This window comes from Citrus clementina, unplaced genomic scaffold (genome assembly GCF_000493195.1).
Source record: "Citrus clementina cultivar Clemenules unplaced genomic scaffold, Citrus_clementina_v1.0 scaffold_3, whole genome shotgun sequence".
Classification (NCBI taxonomy): domain Eukaryota; kingdom Viridiplantae; phylum Streptophyta; class Magnoliopsida; order Sapindales; family Rutaceae; genus Citrus; species Citrus x clementina.
In genome coordinates this window covers 30708160-30736124 of record NW_006262339.1, presented here as the reverse complement: position 1 = coordinate 30736124, position 27965 = coordinate 30708160, and the positions used below count along the sequence as shown (strand labels likewise).

At 34.4% G+C, this 27965-nt stretch overlaps 3 protein-coding genes across 15 annotated transcripts; 2 read left to right on the top strand and 1 right to left on the bottom strand.

The window, feature by feature from the left end:
- The first annotated feature begins 5967 nt into the window (after positions 1 to 5967).
- On the top strand, positions 5968 to 8774 carry LOC18048719 (bidirectional sugar transporter SWEET2). Of its 3 annotated transcripts, none has more exons than XR_002906581.1 (6): positions 5968 to 6418; positions 7180 to 7216; positions 7334 to 7802; positions 7902 to 8021; positions 8194 to 8388; positions 8539 to 8774. XR_002906581.1 is itself a non-coding variant. In XM_006442278.2 (6 exons), the coding sequence occupies exons 1-6, from the start codon at positions 6358 to 6360 to the stop codon at positions 8305 to 8307; spliced, it is 708 nt and encodes a 235-aa protein (XP_006442341.1). In that variant the 5' UTR covers positions 5968 to 6357; the 3' UTR covers positions 8308 to 8774. The 3 variants fall into 3 exon arrangements, 2 of the variants coding, with proteins under 2 accessions (XP_006442341.1, XP_006442342.1); XM_006442278.2 differs by having other exon boundaries at positions 7334 to 7550; positions 7644 to 7802; positions 8194 to 8774; XM_006442279.2 differs by having other exon boundaries at positions 8194 to 8774.
- A 227-nt stretch (positions 8775 to 9001) lies between these two features.
- On the bottom strand, positions 9002 to 9650 carry LOC18048718. Its single transcript, XM_024187350.1, has 3 exons — positions 9354 to 9650; positions 9140 to 9295; positions 9002 to 9049 (listed from the first exon to the last, which is right to left on the bottom strand). The coding sequence occupies exons 1-3, from the start codon at positions 9648 to 9650 to the stop codon at positions 9002 to 9004; spliced, it is 501 nt and encodes a 166-aa protein (XP_024043118.1).
- A 3966-nt stretch (positions 9651 to 13616) lies between these two features.
- LOC18048717 (protein FLX-like 1) lies at positions 13617 to 21792 on the top strand. 11 transcript variants are annotated; one of them, XR_002906393.1, is made up of 8 exons: positions 13617 to 13779; positions 14119 to 14733; positions 14855 to 15018; positions 15589 to 15671; positions 15859 to 15987; positions 18511 to 18884; positions 20386 to 20455; positions 21185 to 21792. XR_002906393.1 is itself a non-coding variant. In XM_006442276.2 (5 exons), the coding sequence occupies exons 2-5, from the start codon at positions 14126 to 14128 to the stop codon at positions 15949 to 15951; spliced, it is 948 nt and encodes a 315-aa protein (XP_006442339.1). In that variant the 5' UTR covers positions 13617 to 13779; positions 14119 to 14125; the 3' UTR covers positions 15952 to 20251. The 11 variants fall into 11 exon arrangements, 1 of the variants encoding a protein (XP_006442339.1); XR_002906392.1 differs by having other exon boundaries at positions 15859 to 18652; positions 18779 to 18884; XR_002906390.1 differs by having other exon boundaries at positions 15859 to 18652; positions 18756 to 18884.
- The last annotated feature ends 6173 nt before the right edge of the window (positions 21793 to 27965 follow it).

Here is a 27965-nt window from a genome sequence, read left to right as displayed (position 1 = left end):
TAAATTTTTTTTTAAATTTCCTTAATAAGTATAGTTGTATGCAAAAGGTCAATTATAGGAATTATTAGTAACTTTCATATATGACATATATATTTTTTTGTTCTTTTGATGTGACAAATGAATAAATGACGAATATGAATCCGATTTTGAGTCCTGGAATAGGTTACATGGATTCATGAGCAAATGGAGAGCTTATTTTTTTGGGAAATTTACGAAATTAGCTATTATAATTTTGTATTTTTCAACTTTGGTCCCCCAAATTTTTTTAATCAAAATTAGACAAACACCAACTTTAAAGACCAAACTACCCTTCTCATTCTCACCCTCCTCTCTCCCCCAAATCCTCCCCATCTCACCGAAATCGCTTATCTATCGTCGGCCGTGTAGAGCGACACCGGAGTCCATCATTGACGGCCGAAATCACCTCCCACGTTCAAAATCATCCAAGATCTCCAAAATCAATTGTAAAAATTCAAAACTCTAGGTGAGTTCTTACTTCTTCTTTTTTTATTTGTGTTGCAATTTTGTGGTGTTGTTGTGCTTTGTTGTTGTTGTTGTTGTGGTGGTGGTGTTGGGTTGGTGGCGGTTGTGATGGATTGATTATTTGCGGTTGTTGATGGCGGTGGTGGGTTAGTGTCTTGCAAACGGGATGGGAGATGTTTTGTATGTATATTGATGGGTGTTGGATGGTTGCTGCTGTCTATTGTACGGAATTTACAACAGTCATCGTGCGACGGGCACAGCCCAACGCGCTAGTCTCGGTTCCTATCATCAAATCATTGCTGTAATATTTTCCTAAAGTGATCAACAAGATAAATTATAAGAAATTTCCGCGGTTCCCTCATTAATGAATTCACGCTCTCTGCAATGTTGGTGGTAAAAATATTATACCTCCTACCTTTGAACTTAGACTTGCCTAATTACATGTGCCAACATTATTCTCTAAGTAGTCAATTGTACCCGTGTGGAGTTGCCACAATCCCTCTAGTTGTTTTTTAAATTCTTCGTGCCCGTATGTTTTCGCTACATTTATGAAGGCAGACTCAAATTCACCCTAAAGAGCTTTTGACATCTTGAATTTTAACTTAATGTTACCTTTCACATGGTAAAAACAAACGCCATGGGCAGCTGTACGAAATACTTTTAGAACGGCTCTCTTAATCGCGGTGCATCGGTCAGAGATAAATACTAACTCCAGCCTATTATCAATCACTCTATATAATTTTGTCATGAACCATTCCTAAGTATTATTGTTTTCCGAATCCATAACCCCAATGGGTAACAGATACAATTGGTTGTTTCCATCCAAGCATGTCGCAACAAACAGATTTCCACGATATAGCCCTTTTAGATGAGTACCATCCACAACAATCACTGGCCTGATGCACTGCATGAAACCCTTGATAGAAGATCAAAAAGTTACAAAGTAGTATACAAAATTATTGTCTCCATCTCGCTGCAAGTGAGTAACTGTACCTTCATTTGCTTTTGTCAAAACATAAGAGTATTTAGGAAGTAAGTTGTATGACTCTATAGGGTTCCCTCAAACTATTTCAAGGCCGACTTCTTTAGCCCGATATGCTTGCTGATATGTTAACTGGACATCGTATTCATGTTGCATGTTTGTTCTAATGTCATTTGGAGTGTATATCCGTCTTTCTTGGATAAACTTTTCTGCGATTATATGACCAACAACCCGGCTCCTTACTTGTCGAACACCACCGACCAATACCTCATTGCAACAAATATGTACATTGTCAACTCTTCTTAGTAACCAAGGAACACGCTCGTCATTCGAAGCTCTTGTTGCTCAAATACGCCATTTACATAATTCCGAAGAACGCTGGGCCTAAAAACATGTCATTGTCGATCGTGTGATCTTGAAATCAAACTTACCCCTCAAGGCAACTTTCCGCAATTATAATATTAACTCATTCTTCTCAGCAAACAACTTACCCACACCAATATCATCGTAATTACAAAATTTTGACCAAGTCTGGGGCAACCAAGTTCGAAGGTAAAACTAGAGCAAGACTTACAAGGTGGTCATATGTTGTTCTCTTTCTCGAACGGACAATTGAAGGAATAGGTTGGTTGTCTCTGTTATTAATAAGAATATCGTTTTGATCTTTATCCTGCTCATTAGTACGAATATCAGATGGACCGACACCCCCATTATGAACTGAACTATTGAAATGATTGTTCGTTCTATTATTATATGGTCTCATCCATACATTGTTTACTGCTATGTCTCCGATGTCATCAATAAGATCATCATTGTTGCGAAAATCATTATTGTTTATCAAGAAAAAAAGGTTGTGGGTTTTGATTTGTTTCGTCCCAAGTTTTGAAACAATATATTTTACTCAAAAAATAGACACATATAGCCTAAATTATGACCTCCAAAATATAACCGTTGGGCGAGCTGTCGCACAAAACTTGCTGCAACAAACAAGCCGCCGCACAACAATTCAGATTATATAATCTGAATTTTTGTGCGACAGGGGACTGTCACACAAAATTTTGGGCAACATAATAAGTTGTCGCACAAATTTTCGTGCAATGGGTGCTGCCTATTATTCGAATCTTCGCGAATTGGTCAGCACCCATTGCAAAATATTACCACCAACACACTCCAACAATGGACCACCACCACCACCACCACCACCACTACCACCACAACAACAACAACACACAACCACAACACAAAACAAGAATAAAATAAAGCATCTATTTGAAATTGTTAACCTAGGATTTTTGAACTTCAACCGTTGATCAAGGAGATTTTGATTGCTATTAGTCGTGATTTTGGTGGAATTGGTGTTATTGAACGTGATTCCGGCGAGATTGGCCGCCGGTGATAAACTCTGATTTGCTCTATGGTGCTACCGATAGGTGAGAACTTTGAGTGAGTGAAAGATTTTGGTGAGCTTGGTTGAGATTAATGGGGGTAATTTGGTCTAAAATTTTGTCGTTTGGCTAGTTTTGATAGAAAAAAAACTTGTGTGGTTAGTTTTATAATTTGTTAAAATATAGTGGCTAATTTTATAAATTTCTCTTATTTTTTTGATTGCATGACGACAAGAAACAACTTGAAGAAGGGAGATTTATTAATCAAATTAAAAAATCCTACTTTTCGGTTTCTTTGATAGAGATTTTTTTTTGGTTAAAAGTGGCATATATGTAATTTGATATAAAAGATATCAATTGTAAAAGTTGGAATTTGATGTTTACTATTATAAATTTGTTATTAGTCGAGAGATTTTTAAGTAATTTTTTTAAATTAATTCACTTATATTACATTATTAATTGGGCTTTGGCTCACCCCTACCTTTTAAAATTTTAAAAAATAAAAAATAATCAAAAGAAGTTAATGTCGACGGAAAAAGAATAATGGTGTAAATACTGAATGAATTCAATTTTAATTTATCAATCCACTAGAATTGCTGAAGAAAAAAGGCAAATAATAATTAACTTTTTCGTGGTGGAAAAATTGATGAACGGATTCATCAAGGTTATCAATTTTTTTTTTTTTTTTTTTTTTTGTAAAACAACAAGACAATTTTGATGTTTCTAGGCCTAACCTTTCCGCCATGAATTTTCTCCAGCAGTTCATGGGGCCCTGCCATGCCATCGCCAGCTCTCCAGATTACTCTTTAACTTTACAAAGCAGCGAGAGGTCAAGAAGTGCGAGTGCCTACAAATTAAAATGCATAAAATCAATAAATAACGTCATAGTTGGCGTACGAAATTATATATGTATTTGCCATTAAATTATATATTCAGGTTTGAATGCAAAAATATGGATTTCGTGTGGATTTACAATTATACCTTATAATATTATAGTTAATTCCACATAAAATTCACATTATTATTATTATTATTATATGTTGGTTTTTTTAATTTAATTTTTTTGGTTTAAAATTCAGATAGAAATTTAAAGTGATTGATTTTCATGTAATCTACTAGTAGATAAGGAAAATCAAAATAACATTTAATTATGAATATTCATAATACAAATTTCCTTCCTTCCTTCCTTCCTCCCTTTATTTTCATAAGCTACCAATTTTATTAAAGAAAAAAGGAGGAGAAGGGGTACCACACGGTCCACACCCATTACGAGCAATCTACATGCAAGCTGAAGAACAAACAACAAACAATCATTTACTACAAAAATGTGTACACAATTACTTCGCATCCATTCATCTAGTGCAACCATAATAATAGAGTTGATACTGCCAAAATAAAAATAAAATTACAAGTAATAATGTGTTAGAAAAATAAAATTATATAGGTCACCTGTACTAAGATTTAAAAAAAAAAGGCAAAAAAAAAAAAAAAGAGGAAATAATTATTATTTGGGAAAGCGGTGTTTCAACCTATTATCTATTTCGCTTTTCTTATTTTGGACTGAATTGTATAGACAATGCTTTTTATTTATATTTATTTTTCCACATTTCGCCAATGGCGAAAGTGACTTTTAGAAATTGATTGTGAAAAATAAAGACAATAAAACCTTGTAATCCTAATGCAAATAAAAGACAAAGCCTTGATAAGAAAGGTAAAGGACAAATGGTATAACAATCTGAATTTGATTGGGGTTGTTTAAAATATATACAACAATTTGAACCTTAATAATAAGAATAACTACATATACAAATTAAAATATCATAATATAAATAAATTAATTAATTAATTAAAAATATAAATAATGAAAATAAATTACATCGCTCGTATGTTGTTTATAATTCAACTAATTATAATATACCATTTCAATTTATACAAGATTGTTTGTTTAGCTGTATCACTTACTGATAATAATAATATATTTCCTGCATGCAGATTGACGGCTCTGTTTCCGTGTTTCGCACATTTTCCACAGTCAATCAATCGCAATCGTCAATCACAACACGTTCACATTGAGAAATCTGGATCCCTAATTTTCTAGGTTTTGACATATACTGACATAGTTTTTCTGTTTGTATCAAATAAGTCCTTAGCATAATAGCATTCACATTCGCACCATTATGTTGCGGACCGCCCAATTTGCTAGCCCAATTGCCCCAATTTTGGGCTAGAGAGCCAACACAAGGCCAAAAGTGCTAGCTTGGCCCAATTCCGAAAGGTTCTAGGCAACTCTAGCACATGTGAACATGTAAATATTCTAGAATACTTTATACAATTCCAGCACATGCAAATAGCTAGGAAATTGTAAAATACTCTAGAGTTTGACAAAGTTTGGCAAAGTTAGGTAAAGTCAGGCAAAGTTAGGCAAAGCCTCCCCTATAAATATGGGATGGCATTAAGCATTTGTATCCAACAAGCATTGTAATCTCTCTTTGTGCAATACAAGTTTCTTTGGCTCAATTGCTCTCTTCTCTTGTTCGAGAATCTCTAGGCTTACTTAGCAACATTCGGCAAAGTTGTCTAAGTGCCGCACGGGTTAGCTGCGCAAAACACTCATCCCGTGACAATTAGCTGGGTATGTCAAAGACTTTTCTTTCCGTTTGTTGCCTCAATATATAATATTCATACCTTTTCAAATGTAAAAAATATGAGTCACATTTATATATTAATAAAATTCTTTATTACTTAAGTTTTTATTATTAAACCAACAATTCTTTAATTGAATTGGTCAAACAAACACTTTTCTTGTATCATTTTTTATGTTGAGAGTTCAAATATTTTTATAAGAGTGAAAGTATATTATTTGTTATTTTCTTTAATTTTAAATTTTAAGACTTTATATTTTATTTTAAGAATTTAAATTTAAACTTCAATAAATCAAGATAAGTCCCTACAGATATTAGGTTAAACTTTAAATATTAAGATAATATTAATATTTAAGTATTTAGTCGGACATCACACATATTGAGATGTATACATCTATTTATATTATACTCTATAATGTGAGGTTAAGAAAAATAAAAGTTTAGATGAAAGGAATAAATAAATAAAATATGTCAAAGACCGTATTTCAATAATTTGAGTAGGTAAAGAAAGGGACCCATTTCCTTGCACGGAAAACTATGTCCTTATCAATAAAAATATTAAAACCCTCAGGGATGACATTGTTATTATCACCATAGATTAGATATTAGAATTTAGACACAGCGCAACACATGGTTTTAAGGGCAACAGACAAAACAGAGAAAGAGACAAGAGTCCAGAGACGCACAGAAGAAGAAGAGGTGGGGGCAAGGCAATAAATATAATCAAGTATATATAAAGTGGGATTTTGATTTTGATTTTGAGGTTCTGCACGACGGCATTTAATTTTTTTTGGCACATTACTTTGGTTTTTGAGACCTCTGAGCTTTTGACTGGTTTGTTTCTGTAAAGCTTTTTAAAGACTTGATGATTCTCACTATAACATATCAAGCCCTCACTGTTTTAAAGGATGCAGTTGGGATCGCCGGTATGTTTCTCTCCTTGTTTCTTAAGCCGTTCAAATATTGCTTTTGTCTCTATGTGTTGTGAGAAACTTGTTATTTTTTTTTGGAAAATAAGATGACCCTTTGCTAGATTTCTTGTTTACTTGAGGAAGAGGGTGACCCCTCGATTCAATTCTTGAAAAAACTGATGCCCATGAATTTCTCTCTTTTTTTTCTCTCTCTCTCTTTTTCTGTAGTAGTGTTTTTGGTTCCTGGATTTAGCTGGAAGATGAAACAAGAGCTTGAGAGTTGGTTAAAAGAGCATAAGGCTTTGGATATACTTATCAGGCAGCGTTAATTGTACTTAATCTCTGTTGATTGTAGCTTAATGTACAGCAATCTGTTGTCGATTGACTTTTATGGGGCCACTTTGTGGGGCTATTATAGAAGAACTATAAAATTACAGTTGAATTTTGTGCCAATTCTTTTTCAACCAATTGGTATCCGTTTGGTTGATTGCTGCACTTTTGCATGCTTTGATTCTCGTGAATGATTATTATTTGAGGCAAAATGGGCTTAGATGCTTGTAATGGCATTTGGCAAGTTTGGTCTTTGGAATTGTTTTCTGTGTAAATTTCAGAAATTAGCAATTTGTTGGGAAAATGATCTGATTTACCAAGAATGACTAGGGGGATAATAAAACCAATTTATATTAAATTAGAAAACTATATATGCATTTTCCTAAATATTTGTTAATATCAAATGCAATTTTGGTTGCTATTAAATTTTTTCTTGCTTGTTGCAGGGAACATCTTTGCTTTTGGGCTGTTTGTCTCACCTGTGTAAGTTCTAGTCTCGAATAACTGATTCATATCATAATAACTAAAAGTTGAGGAGAATACAATGAGTACTACATCCCCTATCAATTGATCTTTACTTCATTTCCCTTCAATTTCCAGGCCCACATTTAGGAGGATCATCAGAAACCATTCAACGGAAGAATTCTCGGGGTTGCCATATGTATATGCACTCTTGAACTGTTTGATTACCATGTGGTATGGCACGCCCCTTGTATCTGCTGATAACATATTGGTTACGACGGTCAATTCAATAGGTGCAGCTTTTCAGTTGGTCTATATAATCCTCTTCATTACATATACTGAGAAAGATAAAAAGGTTTCTTATCCCTTTAGTCACATGCATTTGGTATATTGCTCGGGTTCTGCAATATGTTCTGTTAATCAATTTTTTCCTTTATGCTCCCGGCAGGTGCGGATGCTTGGACTGCTATTAGCAGTTATTGGCATATTTTCAATTATAGTAGCTGTCAGCTTGCAAATAGTTAATCCTTTCTCACGGCAGATGTTTGTTGGGTTATTGAGTTGTGCTGCTCTCATATCAATGTTTGCTTCACCGTTGTTCATAATTGTGCGTTAACCAAACGTATTGCATGTGGTTTTCTCTATTTATAGACTGTTTCCTGTATTCCTGAATTTTTAACGACGTTATTTCAACATTTATCTGCAGAATCTGGTCATTCAAACAAAGAGTGTTGAGTTCATGCCATTTTATCTCTCGCTTTCAACATTCTTGATGAGCACTTCTTTTTTGGCATATGGAATCATGAACTGGGATCCCTTCATTTACGTATGGTTCCTCTTGCCCTCTCACTTTTCCTTGCTCATCCTTTTTGGTGTTTTTTTTTTTTTTCTTTTGTTTTATGTTGTACAACATTCAAACTGTCAGTTTGCAGTCATTATTGTTACAAAAAAAGGTTATTTGCCCCCTTGTCACTATTACTTTTCTGCTCAAATTTCAGGTACCAAATGGAATAGGAACAATTTTGGGGATTGTACAGTTGGCATTGTATTTTAACTATAAAGAGACATCTGGGGAAGAGTCCAGAGATCCCTTGATTGTGTCATATGCATAAATAGGTGTACTCGAGACAAAGTGTAAAGGCGAATGTCTGTTATTGGGATGATTTTTCAGTCATCCTTCGTTGCATTGCAAGGTGAATTTCTACCAAATGTTCAGATTGGGCAGTTCTGATGTTGGGGATACATACTGGCAGTGAACCATGCTGAGATGCCTTGTTGGGTGCTCTTTTCTGATCTTTGGATAATCTTTCTTTTTCATTTTTTTCCCGCTTCAAATTCCACAGGCCAATTCTTGAAGTGCAGAGTTGTTGAAATTTCCTACTGATGCTTGAAGATTTTCTCCATCCATTCGCCTCAATTTCTCTTTCTGAGTGTGTATGTGTGCACACGAGTGCACAAATGCTGCACGCTGGTCAAATGATTGTTTCAGCCTTATACCATATTTGTTAACATATGTACTTGCTCTCTTTCTTTATGCTGTTGAACATTTCATATCATGTATAAAGATCCTGTTGTTTTACACTGAGTCTCTCGACACTTACACTAACAAATCACTGCGCCTCGACATGATGATCCCAAAGCATTTTTCATTTCATCGACAATATGCATTGAGAGTATATATCAGAACGAAGAAAATGTAATTGTAGCAACAAGAAGAAAACTCGATTAACATTCTCAACCAAACTCTTACTCTCTTTTGATACAAGCTAGTTCGAAAAAGGGGGAAAAAATCCTCAATGAAGAAAATTACAGCAAGTCCTTCAGTGTTGTTCTCACAACTGCAGCTGATTTTTCCTACAAAAAAAAAAATGAATATTGTTAGTTTCCACGAAAATATTGTATTTACACTTCTGTTTTTACAAGATCAAGCAGAAGTTAAATCACCTGATGAATATCATCCTTATAAGATGCTGCCTTGAGAGAGTGATGAAGTGGCTTGCCTCTTTCATCATACAGAATAAGCCCACTAAACCTTGGCAGCTCGCATTTCTCCCCCATAAGTATAGGCCGTTGCCACACCGGTGATGCCGAGTTGTGGCTCTGCCACCCCACACCACCAGCTTCGAGATTTTTTTCAGACCAAGCAATGGTGGATCACCCTCTCTGCAACCCTCAATACATCTTCTGTCCTTCCACTTCTTTGCACACTCCACCTTACTGAGCTCATCAACATCCTCTTAATGGACACCCAACCGCAACTCGGCTCACCCAATTTTACATGCACCGACTTGCTTGGACCATCATCCACATCCACAACCTTCGTTTTTTGGGCTTTTCTCTGTAGTATTGTGACCGTGCAGAGCCCAACAACGGCGACGGCGGCGCATACAAATAAGAGGAGTGATTCTCGAGTTGTTAGCTTCCATTTATCCTCCAAATTCCACAGAGCTTCCATGGCTTGACAAACATAGAAATGTAGCCAACTCTACTACAGGGAAAGTTGCACCTACGAAACATATCTTTTTTCGTTTATATATTATGGAATTGGTGCTATTAAAATGTGGGATTAGTGAGCTTCACGTGAGGCTCACCGCCCGTTGGGCTGTGAGGACCTTATTTATGAGGTAGCCGTTGAAAGAATCTCACCGATGAAAGCTCATAATTGCAATTGGCAAGTCACGAGCGAACATAAGGGTGTTATAAATTCTTGAAGGGAAAAAAAAAAAAAAAACCCAAAAAAATGAAAACGAAACCCACATCCTCTGAGTAAGATGCTGTTTATGATTATCTATTACTTCTATTATTTTTTTGCATAAGAATAATGGTAACTCACTAGAGTGAATATTCATATATGTGCACTTGTTATAAATGAGATGTAATCTTTTATATGTCTCATCACTTTGAACAAAATTATTTGGCTAGATTATTTTGAATGTTGCATGATGTAAATGTGTCATTTGATTTTTGTATTAAATCACTTTTGAGAGTTATTCAACAATATGCATGAGACGATCAAGTCGTTATGTAAATAAATGTCAATAGGAAGTTACGTCGGATATGATACATATGGAATGCTTATGTCGGATATGATACATATGGAATGTTGGTAGAATTGGTGTCTTCTAAAAAGGTAAACACTCATTTAATTTTTATATTTTGAGTTAAGTGTTTATTAGTTTTTATGTTTAAAAAGAATGCCTCAAGACGCCTCTAGGCCTCTATTATTGAATGTGTGACACTCTCACCCTTATTTTTCTTTGCTTTTACAATAATACATTTGTAACAATATTTTTTATGACATTAATGAAAAAAAATGTCAATTTATCAAACTAACACTAAAATTGTATTAAAAATTAAAGTAATTTTTTTGTTACTACTTAACACTAAAAGTAAAATAAAATTAAAGTGAATCTTTTATTGTTATTTTACTTTTAGGATCGATTTGGTGACTTAATTTTTCTTATAAATAATTATTAGCAAAACAACAAAGTATTAAATGTAGATTCAAGTTGGCTGATTTTAATTTATTTATAAATAATTATTAGAAAGATTGTTGGATGGGTATGAAAATATTAGTTCTTTTAGATTGACAATTATTGGTTAATTTGCTAGTTAACTTTTCTTTTATGGATAAATTAATTAATGCTCTCAAGATTGTAGCATGGGTACTATTATTGTAATGACAAAGAAAAAAAATAAGGGCGAAAGTGTCACATATTTAACAGTAAAAGTATCTTGAGGTATTTTTCAAAGTATAGTATAAAATGATCATTTAATTCAAAATATAGGGACTAAATGAATATTTTACCCTTTTAAAAATTGGAAATATAAAATCAACAACTATAATATGTGTAGACAAATTAGCACAAAAAATAGCACACCATCAATAAAAGACAAAAATATATAAGGAAAAAAAATTTATTACAAGACAATAATTTTTTTTTGTGCCTTTTGCACTAAATTTTATGATATTTTCCTACGTATAGCATTACTTTAAAATTATTGACATTCATTATGGAATAAGTAGAGGTTGCATAACACTCAGCCAAACTAGAGCATTATTGAGGCTTAATTCTTTTCTTAATTATGAAATAATTAAGTGAAGACAGTGTTTTATCTTACAAAATGTAAGTATAATCATTTGATGAAAACCATCACCTAAATTTCAAGGACATTTATATTGTATCACTAAGAATCAATAATTAAATATGCAGAAGTGTACCTGAATTCATAATGACAAACTGCTTTATAGAGTCGTGTGATTTGTCTTTCAAATCAACACATTATCCTAAATAATCTTTTAAACATCGCTCTGCACTTTTTTTTTATGATAGGATGTCAGAAAAAAATAAAATATTAAGTGTGATCTAGATACCATAACCACTTATATGGATAACTTTCTTGTTATCTTTTGATATTGCTATTATACCTATCATAACAATAGAAATTACCTTTAAATATCTACAGATTAAAAGTCTACCTTTATCAAATACATTAGAGTTCAAATTACCAAAAGCCTTAAATCACTTTTAATTGGACTTAACCTTATATGACAGTTTACAATACATAATTATTCACATATAAGCCCAACGTTGATTTAAAAATTCAACAATCTCTCACTTGGGCTATATTTGTAATCTTATAATTATGTTTGTAAAAATAACCGAACGAGTTCACCTTGCTGCCATTATTCAAATATATTTATAACTAATTCGATCCATCGACTATATTAACATAGCATCAAAGTTACCTTTATTATAATTATCGTAACTCGATCTATTAATGGTCACTATACCAATACAAATGAATGACATAGATCATAATTATATTAATGAGGGTTACAAAATGTGAGTGGAATAGATATTTCTTCAATATTAATGAGGGATGTGAGTGGAGTAGAGTCTCTTAAATATTAATGAGGGTAAAAATCTGGGCAATAGTCTGATTGTAATATCATTGTCTAGTTTGATTGTGATATCAATGTCAAAAAACTGTAGAGGTTATATTTTAAATCATAATTACCCATTTTTTATCCTCAATACCACAAGAAAATTTTATAAACCATGTATTTATCAATAAAAAAAAATAAAGAAATAATATTATTGCTAATTATTAGCAGTATCATAGTCGTTATCATTATTTATGAATTTTAACTTTTTTTATTAATAAAAAAATTAAGAAATAATATTATTGCTAATTATTAGCATTATCATAGTCGTTATCATTATTTATGAATTTTAACTTTTTTTATATTGACTATAGAATTCATTGAATTTAATTAACTATTTTTTAGCCTTTGACTGTAGTTCGATTAGTCATGAGGGCAAAACTATGTTGCAATTGTGGTATGGTACCACAGTTGCTTTCAGCCGTTGGATCCACAGTTGCATAATTACATTAACTGAATCTAATGGTTGAAAGCAACTGTGGTACCATACCACAATTGCAGACCCTAGTCATGAATACGCTTTGCACTAGGGGTGGGCATATCGGGTTTCGGTTCGGGTTATTCGGGTTTCAATTTGGGTTTCAACCTGATTGGGTTAGAGAATTGAACCCAATCGGGTTGAAAACGCCAATTCGAACCGAACCGAATTTAATTCGATTCGGGTTCGTAATTCGGATCGAATTGGGTTGGTAATTCAGGTTAATTCGGGTTAGAACGGGTTAGAACAATTTAATTCACAAATTCTACCAAAAACCACTTAAAATCCAAAAATTTCAAATCAAAACATCCTTAACAACATTTTAACAAGTCTTTTTAAAGTTAATGAAACATAAAACATGTAGTCAAAGATATTTTTTTTTGTTTAATACATTATATATATTTATTTATTTTTAAAAGCCAAAACTTAAAAAAAAATTGAACCCGAACCGAATTTTAACCCAAATGGGTTGATAGTTTGAATCTGTTTGGGTTGCACATGTTAACCCAAACGAACCGAATAAGATTCTTATTTGTTATTATCAAATGGATAGTAAGGGTGCATTTGGCAACACAACAGCTCCCTACCATATATTCTTTTTTTATATATATTAAACTATCTGATAGCTTAAGACCACATTAGGTCTCAACTAATTGAGATTCGAGTCGAGTGTGATCACTAGAGCGGAAAGCTTCTCAACAAGTATTTAACGCAATTGTATTCCCAAATCTCGAACCGAATACTTTAGTTAAATTATAATAATCACATACCAACTAATCTATACACTTGTTGATTGCTCACCACTCCCTACCCTATATTCTAAGAAATAATTTAGGAGAATATAGGGTGGGGAGCAGCTACATTGCCTTAAACGCACAGTAAGAGGTAAGGCTTTTTACCTAAAATCGTTTGGGCCTAAGCCCCAAGGCCCAGTTTCAAATTTAAACCCTGAAAAAAGAACAATTTTCTTCACCTTTTTCATCTTCTTAAATATTTTAACCTAAAAGAGGAATAAGAAATAATGCCTTTTTAATTCTAACGCAGGTTTCCACTTTCCAGTAATTTGCTCTATGGATTAGCCAAAGGCAAGAGCATTGATATTTTCTTCTTCTTCGGCGATGACATTTATTTCTCAATAGATTCCTTCACTTTTCAAAGGTTAGTGCTAATTATTGTTATCAGTATCATAATCATAATCATTATCAATAATTATTGTTGTAACCTTAAGAATTAAACCTTTTCATGGTACCATTAGCTTTCTTTGTTCCCTGTAATTATTTTACTCCTTCTCGAAGTTAATTTTTATGATAAACCCATTATCCTTTTTTGTTTAATTTGCCCAGTAGGTTTCAGTTTCTGTAATGTATTTGATTCTTTAATTGTCCCCGTTGCTTTAGTGTTTAAGTTTAGTTCTTATGTTGGTTACGATTTTTATTTTTATTCAGATTTTTAAGTTGGAAAAGTGAATCTTTATTCCTAATTAAATCTTTGGAGTAGGAAAAATATGTCTGGAAGAAATCGTGGGCCCCCTCTTCCTATGAAAGGTGCCCCGCCTGTGGGGCTGCCACTTCCAGTGCATGAACCTCAGTTTGGCAGAGGCCTCGGGCCAATGCCACCTCATCCAGCACTTCTTGAGGAAATGAGGGAAACCCAGTTCGGGATGGGTCCCAGACCGCTTCCACCAACCCATCCAGCAATTATTGAGGAGCGTCTTGCAGCTCAGCATCAAGATATTCAAGGTCTTTTAGCTGATAACCAAAGGTTAGCTGCCACTCATGTTGCACTAAAGCAGGAGCTGGAAGTGGCACAGTATGAGTTGCAGCGGATGGTGCACTATGCTGATTCATTTCGGATGGACAAGGATGTTCAGATGAGGGAAATGTATGACAAGTCGGTTCAGTTGGAGGTTGATCTTCGTGGGGTGGAGGCGATGCGGAGTGAGCTTCTGAAGGTCCAGGCTGATATTAAGGAGCTTACTGCTGTGAGACAGGAGCTTACAGGTCAGGCGCAAATGATGAGTCAAGATTTGGTTAGGTTGACGGCAGATTTGCAACAGGTTCCAGCCTTGAAGGCAGAAATTGAGAATGTGAAACAGGAACTGCAACGTGCAAGGTAAATGTTTACATTAGGTTTCTTGTTGTGTTAGTAAAATAAGCGCTAAAATAAGCGCCAGCATAACCTGGGACCATATTTCTAATCTGTGGAGGATTTTGTTTGGTTTTTGGGGATCTAGAGCCGCCATTGAATTTGATAAGAAAGGATATGCAGAGAATTATGAACATGGCCAGGTTATGGAGAAGAAATTGATCTCAATGGCTCGGGAGTTGGAGAAGCTCCGTGCGGAGATCGCGAATTCGGAGAAAAGAGCTCGTGCAGCTGCTGCTGTTGGAAACTCTGGTATGTAATCGCATGGTGATCCATCTATTTGCAAATTTGTGCAAAATGCAAGTGATTTTTTTGTCTAATATTTATGGACTCCTAATTGTAGTTATTATTATCTAAGATATCAAGCAAGAATGAATAGAAGAAAGACTAACGTGTGTAACAAAAAGAGATATGGCACACACGTAGAGACCGTTACGGTGTAAACCACTTAGTGGATATTTGAGGTATATGGATATGTGATCTAGTAGAGAACACATTCTTCTTCTATAGACATATTCTTAGGCGATTCTTTGATTTTGTTCGAAACAAGAGTTTGGTGGTTTATAACTGGTTTGAGCAAGGTTCAATTGAGCACCAAATGTGTAAATGTCATAAAGGAAAGAAAATAGACAAATCATGCATCTCAGCCGATATCATAAACTTGATTACTTTTATTTTAAAATTTTGGTTGTTACCAGTTTAATACTGAAGTGTTGATTAAGTTTGAAGCCTAGTTTATTTTAAAGAGATTTGTTAGTGTGTTTAATTAACTAAGTTCAGTGACTATAGTTCCTCCTGTGAAATTCTCACGATTGCTCGCAGGTGCCAGTTTTAACACTAATTATGGTACTCCTGAAGCAGGATATCCCTCCAATCCTTACCCTGTCAGTTATAGCATGAATCCTGTAAGTTTTCATTATATGCATATACTTGCATATGCATATTGTCATATAAGTATTTACATATTTACGTATATTGTGTTTGTGTGAGATATTGGCTATTGATATAAGTTACTCTGGCAGGTTATATACAAATGCCATTTTCTTTTGGTAACTGTACAAGTATCTTATTATATCCACCCGCATATTTCAGGTACAAGCTGGTGCAGAAACTTATCCTCATTATGGACCTGGACCTGGATCCTGGGGTGCATATGATATGCAGCGAGCTCAAGGACACAGATAGATTTCTCTCCAAATCATTCTAGAATTGTCTTACCTGGTATCTTGGACTACAACTTATTAGACATAGATTTAAGTTTGAACTGCTAGTCTGTTATATCATGAAAGACATATTGGGAGATTTTCTCTTCATTATGGGTTTCTGAAGTTGTACTTTAATTATTTTTGTTTCATATTAGCTTTGAGGTGCTATGTACTGTTTTCATTCGGTATCTTCTTCTGCAAACATTTGCAACCCAATTCTCCATGTTAGAATTACAGTTTGATAGAACTTCTTTTTGCTCTTGTTCATATTCATGAAACTTTGCTTTTTGTTCAAATAATCATATGAAGAGATCAGATATTTCTTCCTCTTATGGTTTTCAGATTCAAGATTTTTGTTTAATATCTGTCATTGTGGAAGTTAAAACTATAGAAAATGCCGGTGCTTTCACTGGTTTTAGCTTTTGTGGGGATATGAAGGCAGGCTTTGTTGATCATGTTTACCAAACATTGGAATTGGGTATAGAGCTTGATAAACACCTTAGGATTATAATGAGAGTTGACTTTGGCTTTCTGGTCCTTAAGGAGACTGATGTTCAAATTTGTTTTCCACACTCATCATTAGTGTGTTAGGTCAATCTTCCCAAACTGCCTGTAATCATCATGGATGATAATATGTTCTGAAGTCTCTATTGCAGCTTAGAACGTCCTCATGTAGGGTGTTGTTGTCACCTGTATTGGTATCTGGCCTCGCTATAGCTTCTCTGTTTTAACCTATATACTCTTCTTGTCTCTCATTACAAAAAGAACTGACGGCCTGTGGAGACCAGTCCTCTCTTTCATACTTGTGTGTAGTTATGAATCATTATTATTACCTCCAAATAATAGTCATTGGAGACCAGTCTTCCCCTTTCTATGTGAATATAATAATAATGTATTTGGTTAATTATTACATTTGATCAATACTCGTACATTGATATTCATTATGTAATCTCCCCACTCACACAAATGTGTGTTTGGATAAAAGAATATGCTAGATTGTGTTCCTTTTTGTATTATTATTTTAGTTAATTAATCATTTCATGGTTTCTGGTAAGTATTTTTCATCTAGCAGATAACCACTGGTGTAACCTGCAAGTTAGTTATGGGTTTTCAAACAATATTGAGAATATAGTAGATGAAGACCATAACACCAAGGGAAGTAGTTGGGATTAGATGAGAGCCGGCCAGCAGGAAGTAAATTACATGTCTATCTCCTGAATTTAGCTTTAGTTTGAAGACCTTGTCATTAGTGCAGGACTGCACCCTGAAGTTTATAAACCTTGGTCTGGATGTCTAATATGCACATGATACTTGTTTATAGGTTATAATGAATACTAGTTGGTAGTTGCTACCATGTCTATGATGTTGACTTCTGGCCCTCATCTAAGATTAGATGCAGGTAATTACTTTTGGTTATATAGAGCATGATATGAGATTCATGGCCTCATTTATATTCATGGAGGATGTTAAAGGCATCAAAGTTTAGCTATATGGATCACTGACGTTATGAAAATCATTTCATTATTTAAAAATTTATATCCTGATAGCTAGTTTTTAAAAATTTCAGACCATATGATTTTCTTTATGAATTTTAAAGTTCACTGCCTAACTGTACCTATGTATTGGTGTTTAGCTGTCCCACATTAGCTACTTTAAGGTGGTCACATTTTCCTATAATTAGGATAGGTTAGTCCACCTAGAAGGCAAGTCTTTGGGTTGGATATCTAGATGTTCGAGGCCCACCCTGTAACAAGTAGCATCAGGCAGTTGGTGTTGCACTGGCCGGCAAGGGTTTCATTCGAAAGGAGGATTGTTGAGTTGTCCGTTATTGGCTATAAAAAGGAAGAGAAATGGACACTTATATATAAGATGGGCTGGTCACTCCAACTGAAGGGCAGTTGTTGTCAGATACCTAGATATCCAAGGCCCGCCCCCTAATAATTTGTAGACTGTTAAATGAAATGCTTCAGAAAAATATTTCTTACATTTTGAAGCTCACAATTCAATATAGTAATCTGTGTTGTACTACTGATAAGGCTAATGGTTAGAATAATAAGAGCAAGAATCATCGTCATTTTCTCTGTTCAGCATTTATGCAATTAACACTCAATAGAGGTGGACGTTCAAGTCTTTAGTGGTTAGAATGTAGTTCTCTTCGTTTTGCTAGGAGGCTAGTTGTGTTATTTCTTTGGGAGGCATGCGTGGCTGCATCCTAGTGTGATGAAGGTTTTAATTCGTATTCATTATTCAAGGAAGATCTCAGTTTTTTGTTCTTTGACTTGACATGTAATATTTTTTATTTTTCACCAGTGGTGTTGCCTTGAGATGTTAATTGTGTCTTGATTTTGGTAAAACCAATATTGGAGGCTTGTGTTCGGTGCAAATAGGCATTCAGTTTTGTCTGATTTTTACTGATTAGATCAAAAGTTTCTAGCAAGTGGAAGGCTTAGTTTGTTCGTGTGCTAAGTACTTTAGTTTTAGATGGTTCTAAGGCCTAATCTCCCTCTTTCTCCCCACCTTTTGTTTTTCGTATGGCAAGTGTCGGGAGAGTTCTATTTCATTTTCCCCTAGATGATATCCATGAAGATGTTCTTCAGTTATTATTCCCCCACTGCAGTCTGTTCAGTTCATTGGCATGGTACTATGAGTACTGGGAATGAGTAAGTCGCAGAATTATGGGGGTAAGTAAACTTTTAGTTATGGAAGCTTTTTTTTCTGGAGTTGGAATGCTTTTTGATTCTGCCATTTGAACGGGAGTGGGACTGAGGAAAAACTTTCTTAAAGGATTACATGTTGGTTCCATCTAGAAAAGCTGCCGCCAATTACTGAAGGAAGCTTATCCATTGCATGAAGTTAGCGGTTAGTTGGCAAGTCATGCTATGAAACAAAGCTGCGGGATGAATTTCTGGTCAAGTAAGTGACGCTATGTTCTCAGAATATCATCTCCTTCATTCGATTATCATTTGTGTTTTCCTTCATTGGTTGTGACCAATGTATTTCTTTTCCTTTTAGATTGGTGCCAACTCCTCTTGCTAGTAGCAAATGATAGGTAGGACTCTTGTGGTCCGTGATTGAGTTGGTAGTTTTTGTAATTATAAAGCTCCTAAATTTTTAACTTTGTTTGGTCTTGATTTAATATCAAGAATTAATGCTATTCAAACTTTGATTTTATCATCTAGAAGTATCATGTATGAGTTGTCACATGAATGCATGCTTGCATCATTGCAGCTATTTAGCTTATGTCCCCAAGCTTATGATGGGAAAGCTTTGAATGAGTGAGTGGTTTTCCAATTCACTTGGTTTCTGCCATACCTGTATAATTGGTTTGGGTTAGTGCTTCTTCATTGCAAGTCTCAATGGAAATCCAGTGATCCTGAGTGGCAAAGTATTGTAGTATGATACGGAAAAACAATTGAAGCAGATTGCTGAGGATTTGATGTCAGTTTTAGGTACTTGTGGCTTCAAATAGAAGCGAAGAGGGGTGTTTGTTTGCCATAATCAAATAAATTTTGTGAAGTTGAACTACTGTCATTATACTGCATTGACGTCATGGTGATGGCAAAACAAATTTGACAGGTTTACCAAGTTAGAGGTTTAAAGGAAATTGAACCTCAAAATGGAAGTATCGTCAGTTGTTAGTTACTGTACTTGTCATCCTTCTTCCAATTGTTGTTTTGAATTTTCCCTTCTGTCCTGCAAATTGAATGATTTTAATTTGTTTTGTATTTGATGTATTATGTAACATCTTGCTCTCTATCTCTACCTCTCTCTCTCTCTCTGACACACACAGACACACACACACACAGAGAAAATACTCCTTTTTTGAATTGTGGTTTAATGTATGAATTGACTTAAAAGTTTGTGCTGCTCTTTTTCTGCTTCTGCCTGGAATCTTATGCTGTATAGATGTAATCATTATGTTCTATGCTGTTTTTTTCCTTTCGTGTGTGTGTGTGTAAGTATTTGCATGATTATTTTACATGATTATGCATACTGGTATTTGATTTTATCTTTCTAGTCTCCTGAGAGCTTTATATTCAAGAAATATGGTATTGGTATTTTTGACTGGTTTCATTTTTTTTTCCCTCCCACTTTTTCTTCCTAGAGATTGATAGAAATAGATGTGCCACAAATGATGTGAAGCTTTATTATTCATTAATTATTTTTCATTGGAGTTCTTTTTCACTTTTGAATAGTTATTTGTGCAATATCACTACCCTGATTGATGTGGTTATTTCACTTGAATATTTTTGTTTGAATCTAATTTCCTTTCCTTGCCTTCATAATCAAATAAATGAATAAGCATTATTCTGCAATTTAGTTCTATATTATTATTATTCTCTAAAATTTACCATTAGTTGTCTTGCCTCATAAATAATTTGTTCTCATGCCCTTTTGTGTTTTATATGTCTAGGTTCAAGATCTTTTGGGCTCTTCAAAGTCGCTGCTTCAGCTATCATGCACTGATTTTGAATTTTAATCAGGTAAATACATGTTTGTTGATTTGGACTATTGTATGGTTATGGCATTGCTTTTGTATCCGGTTAAAAGGCCAACTGAACAAGAGAGAAAGATGGGTTGTAAAGCTGGTGTTTGGAGAACTTGACATCTTTTAATTGGTAATTTGACATGTATACTTCACCTTGGTTATGTTGGGCAATAAAATAAGGTGGTAGTAGGCACTAAGCAAGGTTGAAGACGCATAATGTTTTGTTTTCAAAATAAAATTAATTGGGGAGTGATATTTATTATGTTTTCGGTTGTCTTTGCATTAAAGTATTGTTGCCACATGCAATATTACAATGACATATCTACGGGTAGTATCATTGGTGTCCCTTGACGTATTGGTTAAATGTTAGTGGATTTGGAAGTGGTCTAGTTCAATGGAAACTCCAGCGCTTTACATTTGAAACTTCTCATTTTGTCTTTTCTGTTTTCTTTTGGGTGGATGGTACTGCCTATTAGGGTGATTGTAATCTCAATTGTCCAGACTAGTTACCTGTGAATTGTGGTATGTAGTCTATTGAAGATCCACCAGCATATTGACTCATTGATTGCCTGTTGTTAAGACCATAAAATCAACTCAACTTGTTAACCAAGCTTAAGCACTCTTCAATAAAGGCCATACGCATTTAACCCCACTTAATTTAGTGTAAAAATTCGTCTGCATTTCTGATGGTTGATTATTCTAATAACTTGATTCTTATTCTCAGGTGATCTCTTAATTGGCGACACAGTCAAGAGCCATTCCCAATTGTTGAGTTCTTAATGCACCTCCTGCATGCAAGTCCTTTCATAGAAGATTTAAGACACCACTTTAGTGAATTCACTCGACAAGGGTTTTAATGTGTTCTTCTGCTTATTTTATCAATTTCTCCACTCTGGCGGTGTTTTGGTTCTAGTTCTTCTGGGAGGAACCTTGCAGCAAGATTCTGTATGGGTTCCCGGCTCAAATGATTTTAAACGGTTTGGGTGTCAGATTCACTCTTGATCAAGTCTGGATCTCATATTGGAGCACCCGTCTGTGATGATAACGTTGAGGTATTTTTTGCTTCGCATTGTAAATTTCATTTCTTAGTAATAACATTAGATTGTACAGCTAACACGTGGCTCAATCGGGAAGGGATAAAAAACAAAATGATGTTCTCATATCAATACATAGTTTTGTAGTAGAAGCTCAAGAGATTGTCTTCATATCATTACACAATTTTGTACTATAAGCTCGTAGTTTCCATTTTTTGCCTCCCAAGCAAAGATTGGAGACCCCACCCTTCCTCCCCTTACTATATTGACAATTATCCACTTTTCCTCGGTCTTTTTGAAGATGACGTTAAAACGAAACGGTGGTAGCCCATTTATTCTCTTGTCCCTCAATCTTTTAAATTACTGGAAAAAATAGAAACTAAACAAATTAATTACTTGCAAAATTTCAATTCAATACAATCAACCATAAAAAAAACTTTTAAAAAAAACTTTTTTTTTTCTTTTTTCACCAAAACAATAATACAACAGAACCAATCAACTACCATTTCTCGGCTCCTCATCATTTGATCGACCGCCCTAGATCGTGAATGCCTCTTTTCGACTTGAAGCCCAAAGCCACGAGCTGCGTTGAAATAAATTAAAAGACCAAATTGAAAAAAAAAAAGGCTACGTTGAAAGAAATTAAAAGACCCAAAAAAAAAATTTAATACAGCCTATTTTATTTTATAATATATTCGCGTAATAGTATTTATTATTATTATTATTGTTATTTTTGGTTAAGTTTGATTCTTAACATATTCAAGCAATGGATCCCTATTGTATCTGTCTCTATATACACACATAAAAAACCGAAAGTGGGCTCACTTCTTTTCTGGGTTTTAAATTATTGAATTTTTGGTAGCCTTGATTAGAAAAAAAAAAAAAAAAAAAAAAAAAAGCGTGCAGACAAATGACAAAGAGTTAATTTTAGTTTTTTAGATTTATTTGATCTGCTACTACGTTGAAACAATTTGTCTTCTTTCATAGCATATTGCAGTTTTAAAAAAAAATGTAGATGCACCAAGCAAATTGTAAAGGGCATGACTCGTTAAATCAGATGTGATTAGATCGGAAATAGAGCTTTTTGGTGAGTCAAAATCTTATTTATATTGTAATATTTCACATAGTTACTGAGAGAATTCCTGAACTACTTTATAAGTTTTAATCTCTCCTAATTAAATAACGCATTCTGAGTTGTAAAGCCTAATAACAAGACTGTGACGAGTTGTATGCCCAAAGTAAACAATATCTATTTAGTTGTGGGGTTTGATTGTTGGGCTTATGTTGTTAAAATTCTCGTCACATGAAAAAATATTTTGTCTTTAAAATTGAAAGTACCTTATTATCTCAAAGCAAACAATACTATTAATCTGACTGATTAATCTTAGACAAACTAATCTCAAAAGAAGTCTACAGTATCCTAAACCAATAACTTTAATATCAATTGTAATAGTTCAAGCCTAACAACCAAATAGTTATTATCCGCTTCAATATGATTGATCAAGTTTAGACAAAATCTCTAATATCAATTGTAACAACCTATGACCAAAAATTAAGTAAAAATTGTTCGCTTTAATTGTAGCAACCTATGCTCAAAAGAAATCTATAGAATGAATAATGTGTTTCCACTTGCTCTTTTCTTTGAAAATTAATCCCGTGATAGAGAAGAAATTGGAGGACAATTAAATTGGCATTTTCAGCCTAACTGATATATGTGTTTATGAAGGCAATTATACTGCCAAAAAGAAGCCTAAACTTAGGATCCCCTCACTCTACATCAACATAAGGTTTTGTTCGTTGTGCTCATGCTTTTTGCATTGATGAAACTAATAGACATTTATGGTAATTATTATTTCATCAATTTTGATGTTTTCTAAAGGCGTTTAATATCTAATTTTATCCTTTCTTTTTTCTTTTTACTATATATATTGACAAACTTAAGTTCTCTCTTCTAATATGGAATTAGATTCAAAAGTCTCAATTTGGTTTCTTCTAATACAAATTCTATTTTATTTGAGGGACCAATTTAGACATGTTATAAAATAAACTGAAACACATTTTTTAATAGATTCTTGATCTAGTGTGTGTGTGACTGTACATGTGATGGGTATTTATACGGTTTTACCAATGATATATTGTCATGTGTGACTACGTACACCTAATCGAAATCCTTGTTTAATATAATATAATTATTAATCATACATTTTTGAATCGTATTGAAGGTCTATTTAATATTGAGTTTGATTGACTGAAATATTCTTATGCTAGCAAATATTAAGTTCAATTTGACTTTGAAGAAACTTATTTGGTTACTGTTTATTTTGAATTGGACGCCCTCTCAATGTTGTTCGTGTTGTTAATTTAGAGACGGGAAGTCCGAAGTCGTAAGGAGATTTATTGGGTTGTTTCCAATATTAAATGGAGAATGCTTCCTCGTCATTTCTTTCTTATTCAACACGTGTGCCGTTCTTCAAATCTTGCAGCTCATGGGCTTGCAAGGTTGACTCTGTCCACACGGTCGTTTACTGTTTAGTTAGAAGAGGTTCCTTTGGAAATCTCAGACTCTTGTTATAATTTTTACTTAATTTTTAACAGTCAGAGTCCAACAACTAAGTAGATATTGTCCGTTTTGAACACACAATCCGTCATGATTTTGTTATTAAACTTTGCAATCCAAAATACATCTATTTAGTTAGGAGAGCATAAGACTTATAAATTAATTCAAAAACTCTCTCGCTCACGATGCCATATATTACATGTATTATTTGGAAAAAAATTTGAGATCACAAAGTATAGTATTTTTTTTTTTTATTTTCGCCCTAATATGTGTCGGTGAAATTTTGGAAATCAGGGCTTCCACTATATAAAGATTGATTTAGCTTCAATAGTTAAAATTTTGCTATAACAGAGTGCGGGGTACTGTTAAAAAATCAGTGGGAAGGAGAAGGTTTCCAGCAAAGATTGTCCGACAACAGTCGGCAGGTGTGCACTGTTGAGATATAATTAGTAATCTAGTAAATTGAGCAAGAAGTTTGAAGGGTTATTTGGTTTGTTTTTCAACGTGAAGTAAAGGGTAGAATTGATGTTTGTAATGTGGCTTTGGAAATGTAAAGCATGATTAATGTAATCTCTAGAGTTATCTATAATGCATATAAATATAGAACTCTGGTTGTATGAAAAGCAAGAGAGAAACGAAAAAATGAATTAAGCAATAAAGTTTCAGTAATTTCCAGCAAAATACTATGTTCTTAAATCAAAAGATTTTCTGCACTTCCGCTTGCACCCAACAAATTTGGTATCAGAGCTTTTCCAAAACACCCTCAAAATGACATCAAATACCCTACCCACATTATTTTCATATGCTCCCAGTCAAGTTCCAATATTTGAAGGGGTACATTATGAATATTGGAGTAATCAAATGGAAACCTTTTTCCTCTCTCAAAATTTATGGGATGTTGTTGAAGATGGATATGCTGAACCACCAGAATCTGCAAGTTCTTCAGATTGGACTCCAGCACATCAACAGCAGTATAAAGAAAACATACAGAGAAATGCCACGACACTTCGATATATCCAGCAAGGTGTTAGTAAGTCAATTTTCCCCAGAATATTTGGTGTCAAAAAGGCCAAAAATGCTTGGGAAATCTTAAAACAAGAATTTCAAGGTTCCGAAAAGGCAGTCACCATCAAGTTACAGACTTTGTGGAAAGAGTTCGATAATTTATCAATGAAAGACAGTGATGGAGTTCAGGATTTTTGCAGTAGAGTTACTGAGATTGTGAACCAGATTAAAGGTTGCGGGGACTCCATTGAAGACAAGAAGGTGAATGAAAAGGTGTTGAGATGTCTTCCTCCAAAGTTTGATCATGTAGCAGCAGCCATTGAAGAATCAAGGGATTTGTCCAAGATGACTTTTTCAGATTTGTCAGGATCATTACGGTCTCATGAGCAAAGAATCAATCGACCTTCAAGTCAGCCTACAGAGCAAGCTTTTTAGTCAAAGATTAATAACTCAGACCAGAATAAAAGCAGCAAGAAAGACCAGAAGAACGGAGGCTCGTCTCAAAGAAACGGACAGCGTGGCAAAGGGAAAAGAGAACAGAACGACAACCGCAACAAGTGGAAAAATGACAGAGGGAATTCACAGTAAAATTCAGACTCTCAGTGCATCATTTGTAATCGGTCTAATCATGAATCAAAAGATTGTTGTTATAAATGCACAAGGTGTCGCATTCCTAACCATTCTCAAAGGGATTGCTGGTATCAAAATAAGAAAGGAAAAGATGAGGCAAATTTTACAAAAGAAGGTGATGGAGATTACTTGTTTTATTCAAGTAAAGGTGCTGAACGTGAATTATATAATTTGTGGTACTTGGATAGCGGCTGCAGCAACCACATGACTGGAGAACGTGACATTTTCATCAGCCTTGACCAAAGTTTTAATTCGCTAGTGAAGCTTGGAGATGGAAAGATGCAGAAAGCTGTGGGAAAAGGCACTATTGCTGTCCATACAAAGGGAGGTAACAAAAAGCTTATTTCTGACGTTCTTTATGTTCCAAATTTAACTCAATACCTCTTGAGTGTGGGGCAGCTAATTCAAAAGGGTTTTTCAATTTATTTTGATGATGAGAAATGCAAAATTATTGATAAAACTAATAATCACACAGTGGCCGTTGTTGAAATGTCAAAGAACAAAGTTTTTCCTCTTGTTATGCCACTTGATGAGAATGTTGCTCTCAAAACTGAAAATTTAGATTTGTCAAATTTATGGCATCTCAGATATGGTCATTTAAATTATAAAGGGCTGAATTTGCTCAAGCAAAAGAACATGGTGACTGGCTTACCTGACGTTGGAAGATATGAAAAAGTTTGCGAGGGCTGTATATATGGAAAAATGCATAGACTTCCATTTCCTAAAAATTCGTGGAGAGCCAAAGCCCCGTTGGAGTTGGTGCATGCTGATATTTGTGGTCCTACAAGGACTCTCTCTCTCAATAACAGGAGATATTTCATTCTTTTTGTTGATGACTATACAAGGATGATGTGGATTTATTTTTTGAATGAAAAATCAGAAGCTTTCTCAACTTTTCTTCAGTTTAAAGCTCTTGCAGAAAGGCAAAGTGGATGCAAAATGAAGACCTTGAGAACTGATCGTAGTGGTGAATTTATCTACACTCCATTCATGAATTATTGCAGGGATAATGGAATTCAAAGACAACTTACTGTCAGCCGAAGTCCACAACAAAACGGAGTCGCAGAACGGAAGAACCGTACCATTGTAGAGATGGCAAGAAGCATGTTAAAAGGCAAAGGCATTCCTAACAACTTATGGGCAGAAGCATGTCATACAGCTATGTACATTCTCAACAGGTCTCCTACAAAAGCTGTTAGAGACAAAACTCCATTTGAAGCTTGGCACAACCGAAAGCCAACTGTTGATCACTTGAAGATTTTTGGGAGTATTGCTTATGCTCTTATTCCAGCTCAAAACAGGGAGAAGTTTGATGAAAAAGGTGAAAAATATTTGTTTATTGGCTATAGTGATGAGTCTAAAGGGTATCGGTTGTTGAATCCTACAACAAATAAGCTTGTTATCTCAAGAGATGTTGTATTTGATGAGGCATCAGCTTGGCAGTGGGAAAAAGATCAATCTCAAGCATCTAGCTTTTTTGAAGCTCCTGTATCTCCACCAAATTCTTCACAGCAAAATAATTTGGAACCAAATTCTCCAAATTCAGCAGCAGAAAGTTCTTCGGATGATGAAAGTCCTCCAAGGAAGATAAAGTCAATGAGAGAAATTTATGAGTCATGTGAACTTGCTTTATTTTCTTGTGAGCCTCATGACTTTGAAGAGGCCTCAAGAAATGAAGATTGGATCAAAGCAATGAACGAGGAAATGGCCACCATTGTGAAAAATAAAACTTGGGAGATGGTTAATTTGCCAAATGGAAAAGAAACAATTGGGCTGAAATGGATCTTCAAAATCAAGTACAATGAAGATGGTTTAGTTCAAAAATATAAGGCGCGGCTCGTTGCCAAAGGATACTCTCAGCTGCCTGGAGTTGATTTTACAAAAACGTTTGCTCCCGTAGCTCGAATGGAGACTATTCGAACTGTTCTTGCCTTGGCAGCCCAAATGGAATTAAATGTGTTTCAGCTAGATGTAAAATCGGCATTTCTAAATGGTGAAATTGAAGAAGAGGTTTATGTTGAGTAGCCTAAAGGATATGAAGTGAAAAGTGAAGAAAACAAAGTTTATCGACTCCGAAAAGCCTTGTATGGCTTGAAGCAAGCCCCTCGAGCGTGGAATAGCAGAATTGATAGATATTTCGTTAAAAATGGATTTGACAGAAGCTCAAGTGAACCTTCTCTTTATGTTAAAAAGGAAGGTACTGATTTCCTTATTGTTTGCCTTTATGTTGATGATCTAATTTATTGTGGCACTAATATGAAAATGGTGGAAGAGTTTAA